This window comes from Tetrao urogallus (assembly GCF_951394365.1).
Source record: "Tetrao urogallus genome assembly, chromosome: 6".
Lineage (NCBI taxonomy): Eukaryota > Metazoa > Chordata > Aves > Galliformes > Phasianidae > Tetrao > Tetrao urogallus.
In genome coordinates this window covers 6,552,967-6,561,495 of record NC_136819.1, presented here as the reverse complement: position 1 = coordinate 6,561,495, position 8,529 = coordinate 6,552,967, and the positions used below count along the sequence as shown (strand labels likewise).

Genomic DNA, 8,529 nt, shown 5'->3' with positions numbered 1-8,529 from the left:
TGTGAGTGGCACTCACAAGTACTGTGTGGGTCTCCCTGTGGGGCATCAGATAGGGTCTGAGTATCAGCTGCCATTCCTTCAACTCAGAGAAGCCCTTTTTTAGGGATGGACCCCGCAGAAGCCGCTCAGAGAGCTACTGGACAAACAGCCGCTGTGCATGACAAACCTGTGCCTCATGCAGCATTTCAGAGCAGCCCAGCAATGCAAGCGTTACTCCCCGTTGCCCTAATTACAGCAGGGCAATCACCATGTTTTACTATTGTTTTGTCTCACAGTTATTCTCCGTGCTCAGAAATAGCAACGTTGGTCACATCGTTACCCCCAAGCCTTGTTCTCAGTGAAGTTTGCACTGGTGTTTTCCAAGCAAATGAGTGAAAGGGGAAGGAGGGCTGCACTCGAACTTGGTGATAGAAGAGAAAGCCGTCGTGCACAGGGATGGCTCAGCACCAAGGCAAAGAATTTGCCAAGGTCACCGAAAGCAGCAGCTTGCAGAGGAGCCTGGTGCCAAACAGCACAAATTCCTGAGCTTTGCAAGCAAGCAGCTGCTTGATCCTACGCTCTCCGTACTTTGTTAGGAACAAGAAAAAAGACCCTGTTCTGTGCAGGACGGACATTTTGCTGCCAGGAAAGTGCCACCTACTGGAGCTGGCCCGGCAGGGACGTACAAGAACGGCAAATAAACCCAGAAGTAATGCTGGAAAAATTACTTTTTCCCCACTCTTAAAAAACCCAAATAGATATAAAACTCCACACTTACAGTGCTCCCAGCAACAGCCCCCTCTGATCACAGCCCTCCGTGACTCAATCCCCCGTGAAGGACCAGGGCTGGGGGGTGGGGGGATATGTGGTTTTAGGGTTCAAAAGGAGAGACTCACCGATGCTGAGCAGCACCTCGTATCCCCAGTGGTCCCCTTGGCTCCTCTCGCTCCTGTCCCAGATAGCCGTGCCCTCCTAGCGCAATCCTGCTGCCATTCTCCGGCAGCCCAGCTCCTCTGCTTCACTGGTGCCCCAGGGATGGAGGAGAGAGACCACCTGGAGCCCCGATCTGGGGTCTCGTTGCCTCCACCTCCGCGCTGCCCTTTCGTCCCCGTGCCACTCGCCCCGGTTGTCTGCGAGCAGGTGACAGAGGTTTCTTGGCAGAAGAGAGAGGAGGGGAGGGATGTGGAGGCAGCGAGAGGTGGAGCTGGGACCCGGAGCAACAGGTTACTGAATAACTAGGAGCCGGTGGCCCCAGGGAGCTGGGCAGTGGGCCTTCGCTGAGTGAAAACCGAGGGGGGGGGGAACGTGTTAAACATCAGGTTTTTCTCGCCTGAGAACATTTCGTACCCCAGGGGGAGGTAGAGGAAGGCGGGGGTGATGAAGGAGAGCGTTGAGCTGGGTTTTCCATCCCGGTGAGGGAGGGGACGCTGTGCCCAGTGGGGGGAACAAGGCAGCTTTTGTGCAGCAACGCTGCTGAGGGTTGCTTTCTGCCAGCTTCGCTCCTGCCTGCTCTCACCGCCCTGGTGCCTGCTGAAAGATCTGGGACAGATGCCCCGACGTGGACAGAGGGCAATGCGTCCTCCCTAAGGGCTCCAGAGCAGAGCAGGGTGAGGAGAGGAGCCCTGCTGGGGTACCCTGCTGGGGAGGGGGCTGTGATCTCTAAACTTCCCTTTGGGAGAAGGAAGGCGAAGCATTTGCTGTAGCTCAGGAGGGGAATGAAGGGTTTGCTGGCATCAGGCAAGGTTTGGAGGCAGCGTGGTGTCAGCTGAGCTCCACACTGCCCATCCATCCCTTGGGTTGCCACCACACTGCAAGGATGTCAGAACTGTGCTTTAGTGTCTAATGGTGTGGTTTGGAGCTCAGAGGCCTCCTGTGGGCAGACTGCTGCTTGCAAAGGGCGCCTCGTTTCGTCTGACTTAGTTTTTAAGCATTTATGAAATGGATGGGATTAGCTCATCGAGCTGATGGCCATACTGGAAAATGTCACAGCACCGAGGAGGGGAAGGGCTGCCAGTTCCTGCAGCAGTGCAAAGCAAAAGGCCTGGTACGCTGCTACAGCTGTGGGACTGCTGGATTGGGCTCGCTCTCCCAGGGTGCAAACAGCTCGTTGGAGGGATTTACTTGCAGAAGCTGTTTCATGCTAAGGCACCTCATTATCTGGCAGTTTCGGCTCCACGGTCATTACAAAGATAGGCAAAGTGCTGTGCCCTGTAGGAGATCTCTAACTGCTGAGCAGAGGAGGGAACTTTTCTTCTGGGAAGGGAAGAAAACCACAAATGAGCTTCTTACATCTTCCCTGCAACACCTGGTCCTGGTCAGAGCAATCACCAGATGGGGAATTACCCTGCTGCACTGCTGCCTGCACTCTGGACTCCTTTGCTCAGATCCCACAGAGCTTTGGACCAATACAGCCCTATCACTCACAGCATCTGAGTGTGACATCCCAGGAGGCCAACGTGCTCCTTGGGATCAGCCTTTTAAATCAGGTTGGCGGCAGACATCCCTATGATGGCTTGAGAACAAAGACTTCTTCCTTGCAGAGCAAACAACACCCAAACTGAGCTCCTCAAAACGTGGCTTCCTCGCAATTTTTTATGCTGTTTCCATCCAACTTGCTCATCCTGTTTCAGAAGGGCTGGGCCTTGTAATTAAAAGCTCCACCAATCTTACGTCTGGCAAATGTCATCAATGACTTTGTTATGACTTTTCTCCCTCTACTGCTACGATTTTATATTTTGCCTGCAGTGAGCACCATGGCACACACAGAAAGCAAAGCACAGAGGCTGCAACTTGAAGTTGACACATGTGACTCTACCACCTCCATTCAGGTAAAAACAATATTCCATTCAGCATTTGCCTTTAAAACCTGTCAGTCTTTCTGTGTCCAGCTCTCTGCACAGGGCAGGCGTAAACAGATACCAGGAAAAAATTTGTTCTCTTATTTGTATGCATCAGAAAGGGCTTCTGCTTGGAATGCGTTCATCATTAGCAGGGTAGATCTAGGTAGGTATGTTTGTCAGTCTTTGTAACAAATACGTGATGAGTGCATTCCATTATGCCAAGCAAATTCAGAAGAATGAACGGGTGGATATTTGATTTGTGCACAAGCCCAGAAACATTTGGCCATTCAATTTCCTGGCTGCTTAGCACCCAGTTCTGCTGCTTTGCTGCTTTCCTGGGTGCAGCCGTGCTACTGCTGATCAGCAGAGGGTTGTTTGTGCCATTGGCTTGAATATGATGAGGATCTGGCCTGAGGAGATCTGTGACACCGTGTGTGTTTTGGTTTTGACTGCTGGACAGCATGACGAAGCCAGAAGCTGGCATTACCTGGCTTGCAAGCTCTCCCCCAGCTATGTTGAAGGATGAAACTGGGTGCTTCTACAGGAACTCTGGCGTATTTTGTTCCCTTCTTCCATCACTGCAAAGGAAAAACCAATGTAGCTAAGGTGGTACTGGGCCTATACCACCGTCTTTTCCTGCTCCTGGCTAGTGTCAATTAGCACAAACCTCAAACACTCTTCCTCAGTGCAGAAAGAGCTACAAAGAGCAGCAGGAACAGAAGGTTTTTGCACACATCCAGTCTCGCCCTTTTGTGTAGGTAGCTGTGCCCTAGTATTTGAACAAAACACTGTACTTCAAACACTTCTTAGATCTAATACATTCTTTATTTGAATAAATAAATATAAGAAATTCTGAATATAAAACCTGCCTGTACAAAAAAAAAAAAAAAAAAAACAACACCAAACAAAAACCAAAAACCACAAGCTCCCATGCTTTACATTATTATATATTTTTGATAGAGTAAAAAAACCCCAGGAAATTACACAGTTGATTTAATAAAAGGGATTGGAATGTAGTCATTTTTGCAGAATTGTGGCACTTAAGACATTAAAGACTAAATATAAATGTGTCTGACAGCCTCTTTTGGACTTTAAAACAGGACAGAAGGGTGAATGGTGAATGTTCATGCTGATCTTTGGGCTGCTGTGTTTAAACAACCAGACCCTCACACCACTGTCTTTGGTCTCCATGTCAGTAAGAGGCAGCTGCCCAAACCTTGTGGCTCAGCTCTCCGAGGCGCAAAACTCAGTTCAACCCAATCCCACTGGGACCAATCAAGTACTGCCCTACTAAATGCAGGGAAATTACCACTGGGGGCTGAAAAGAAATGAGAGCAGATGTGTGAGAAAGCAAAACTGTGCCTTGAAACACATACGTGTATGCAGGAAACGAGTCCATACGACGCTGGCCTCATTCAGTTCCTTGTCACTTTGCTTATGTGGTGTTGCTCTATGCCATGAAAACTCAGGCAATCTCAATGGCATGCAGCTTTGGCTGCTATTCTGTATTGGGAATTAATATTTAATATCAATCCCTGAGGAATGCTAACTGATGAGCTGTGTAACACAGCTGGTAGAAAGGCTATCTTACCTCCTGCTCGGGGGGATCTCTGCCAGAATGTCATTTAAACAGGAGGAAGCATTACAAAATTTTGATATGCAGAATAATTAAATCCTTGAAATAGAAAAACTCTCTTTAAAAGAAGAAACGTGTTGAAAACGTGCTGTGTCACAGTTAGGACTTAGCCAACAAAAGCAGCAATGGACAACACCTGGAGTACTGACTCGAGCCCGTATATAAAGAGAAGAACAGTGTTTATGATGACATCTGCTTTGAGCACGTAAGTTTGCCATGTCAGGAAATATACAGATAGAATCATGCTTCCGACCGTTATCACAAGGCTGAGCCCTAATGGAGCCTCTTCTTCTGTCAGGTTACCCTTTGAACCTTGGAGGGAAACAAAAAGCTGATATGAATCTTTGATTTATTGAGACAACACTCAAAAAAGGCTCTATTTGTAACAGCTCAGGGTACGTAGAAATACTGCCCTGAATCAAGGCACAGTCAATAAATTTAAGAATAAACCCAAAGATTAATGGACAACCCATTTCTTGCTGACTGAAGTTAATCTGAATGCAGAGAAACCAGCTGACATTCCAAGTCAAAAAACCTACCTTTTCTTACTACAGACAAGCAGTCCTGAAGCCGCAACCATTCTGATTGCTCAGTCTGACCTTGGCTAAGCATGAGACTTCCACCCAACAATCCTCAGCCCCACATCCAATGTGGCAATGTGACAGCATTTAAGGACATCCAATGCTGATTTTAAAATCTTACACAATTGAGTCTTCTATATACTCTAGTAATCTATTCCTACTTCAAGTTCCTAACGTTGCGAAGAAGCTGCACTTATTCTTTCCTTACATCTTATTTCTGAGCTTGCCTTGGTAGATTTTGCTGTTTAATTACATGAGACTTCAAACCTGCTTTTCACTCATCCATCAGGCTCCAAGCAAATAAATGCAGAAAGCTTTAAGGCAGCAGGCTATGCATTCAGCCCTACAGCAACGCAGCTGTGTTCAACAGACCCGCCTTGTGTAAATATCTGAGGAATATTTAGCACAAATTTTAATAGTAATTTTAAACCTTGCTTAAAAGAAAGGACTTCAGCTAGCATTGGATAGAGATTAGTAGGATTCCAAGCAGACCCTCTTCATTGTTTTGGCATACTGAAATGAAGATGATAGAAGTGACATGTGTCTTTAGAAGAAGTGAAGGGCAAAGCTGCAGTCACGGTGGCAGCCAGGGGCTTCTTAGGGCCATCCTTAGTACTACCTGTTCCACAAGGCTCCAGCCACCTGGTTACCATTGTACATTTCTGGAGCAGCTGAAAGGAGCTGTATTGCTTCACTGTACGGAAATCTCTGTGTTTCAGCATGTTCATTCTCATGAGCAGCACTGATGGTAAACAGCGTAGCAGCAATCCAGCTGTCCCACTTACATTGCTGCCTGACAGCCCAGCTATTGTCTTCATATGGCATTACAGATCATACATCATATGACAGCAAATTCTATACGACCCTCTAGGCAAATATGTCGACCAGATAAAGTTTAATAAAATAAATGAATGAGCCTCCAAAAATCTGCTTGTCTGCTAAACTGACACGTTCTCACACCCAACTCTATTTCAGAACGATGAATGCTTAAAGATTCTATTCCCCCTGAAAAGGCACAGTGATAGCATGACATACCCAAGTACAGCCGCAGCGCTTCCAGAATGGCCATGATGCAGATCAATGCAAGATCAGGAGCCAAAAAATCATCTGGATAACTGAAAACTTGACCTGTAGAATAGCACAGCATAAATAAGCCAGAAGAACACAGTAGGGATACCAGCAAGACACAAATGCCTCATAACCAAGCAGCTTACTTCTGGTTGCAACTTACTTTTATAAATAATCATCGCAAGTGTCACCATGAAGTAAAAGATGTAATAAAACCCATTTATATAAAACAAAATCTGTAAAGGAACAGATGAGAGCTGGTAACTGTTGTTAAGGAGTTAGCTGGGCTCCATCTCATAAAATAACCAGTTTCTAGTAACCTCAGAATATTCTCTGTGCCTCCTTATACTAAATGATTCAACTATGCCTGGCCTATGGGGTAGGTTTCAAAAAGTAACTGGAGACTGCAAACACCAGGAGCTAGGACAACAGCTTGCTGTTGCACGTTTGGTTTTTGTTTCTTTTCAGGTTTATTTTAGTTTTGGTTGTAGAGGGATATTCATTAGCCTAAGGAAATGAGGGGAGAGTGTGCATGCGTGCATTTCCCCTGACAATTTCTGTACCTGTTAGCTGGCAGAGGGCTGGCATGCTCCGATATACCTAATTCCTCCACATTTTTGAAAATACGTGGCTCTGTGAAGCAGACAAGCCCTATTATTGCCTGCATGATGGAAAGTCTGAGAGCTGAGCTCAGCCTTTGTTATGTGTCTGAGAAAGGCCACAAGCTCAACTTTGAGATGTAAATTTGTGACATAGATTTTCTTAATTCACTGCTCACAAAACAAAGCGTTGTATGAGGTGATATTTAGCTCCAGTTATTTCTGTCAACCTGGCTCTGCTGAAGGTATTTGAAATATCCACAATCCTTAACACATCCTCAAAATGCCTCTGAAGGGCAGGGAACATGGCAAACACCGATGTACAAATATGGAGAACTTACAGGCTCAGAATATTCTCACCTGCAGCCATCCTAAGATGAAAAACATGGTAAAATTATGCCTCTGCTCTGAATTCATTACCTGGGCTCCCCCTGGAGTCAGCCTAGAAGAATACCTTCATAACCAAGCAGTTAAACTAAATTACCAGCCCATCTCTCTCTTTGGTCACGAAAGCCATTTAAATGCTTAAGTTTATATGAGATACCCAACAGACGCCTTCAGGATGCCACCCTCCCAACGGGCAACTACAATTCCTACATAGCAGGTACACACACACTGAGGGCATCACTCCTGAGGCACAGCAGCACGTTATGAATGTAATACAGAAAGCATGAAGGGCATCCTGGGGTTCGCTGCTATATGGGAAAGCTGCAGCGTGGCTCAAAGAATCCAGAAAGTTTTGGCCATTCCTATGTGCTTTTTAAAACAAAATTATACCAGTTGTTTTTCTTAGTCTTCAATAAGACAAGGCAATTTATACAAGGAACTTATCAGTACAGAGTTCATTACTTTGAGCTGCCTCAAGGCATTCTTTATCCTCACCTCTCTCCTCAGTCCTTCTCAGATACTGTCTCTAAGCAGGCACTCTTCATCCCTGGCACCTTTTACAGGAACAACCCATCCGGTTTTTGAAGAGAGCACCCACCCACACGCAGTGAACACCTTCCAGTTCCCAGAGAATCTCTATTCAAACAGAACCAGGTTTTTGTGTTTTTCCAGTTGAAGGGAGGTGGAACAAAAAAATTACTAAACGGGTTCTAAGTATGGAAATCTCTGAAGACAAGGGTGTCTCCTTTAGGAGGCTACTCAGATCACGGGAAAAGATAGAGCGAGAAGAGGAAGCTGCTTTACTGCCTCTTGTTGGCTGTGCAGAAACAGCTGCCTGCAGTGTGCTGAGTGAACCTTGTGTCTGCATGTCCACAAAGCCAATCTGCAGCCTTGCTTCCAAAGGAAATGAGTTAGACGACCAGAAAGTGCTGGCCAGCCCTCTATCAGGCCTGCAGGCTGGGTAAGAGCTTGTGCTTCATGTGGGTGGTGGTGACGGAAGCCTCACAGGGTAACAAACACTAAAAAAAAGGATACAACTGATGAAGTTCTTCCTTTCCGTTGAAAAGAAAAAAGAGAGCATAAGATGAGCCCAAATATTTACCAAAAGCACTGCAGCAACATTCTGCCCAGAATTTCCTTACCATACGACAGCAATAGCCCACGAAAACAGCTACTAAGTAGCCCTTAACAGCCGCAGCCCCTTCCAGAGGCACGGAGAGCCGTAGGCCCTACACGGCTGTACCATCGCACTGCCACCAGCGTCCCAAGGCCCATTTCCCCTCACACTCGGGCCCGGCGAATCCCCCGTTAGCCCTGGTTAAGGTGTTTAGGAACGCAGTGCAAACAGGCACGCCATGTTACACTGTGAAATGCTGCTGGTTCCGCGTAGGCGCAACGCTGCACGGCGCTCACCTCTCCGCACGCCCGCCATGCCGGCC

The 8,529-nt window shown here is 46.8% G+C and overlaps 1 protein-coding gene across 1 annotated transcript; it reads right to left on the bottom strand.

Annotated features, from left to right (window-relative positions):
- Nucleotides 1-4,561: 4,561 nt before the first annotated feature.
- On the bottom strand, nt 4,562-7,073 carry TMEM80 (transmembrane protein 80; the record flags this gene model as incomplete). Its single annotated transcript, XM_079537037.1, is given in 5 exon segments — nt 4,562-4,767; nt 6,072-6,164; nt 6,268-6,382; nt 6,386-6,476; nt 7,045-7,073. Coding segments are annotated over 5 exon segments (534 nt in total).
- Nucleotides 7,074-8,529: the final 1,456 nt, after the last annotated feature.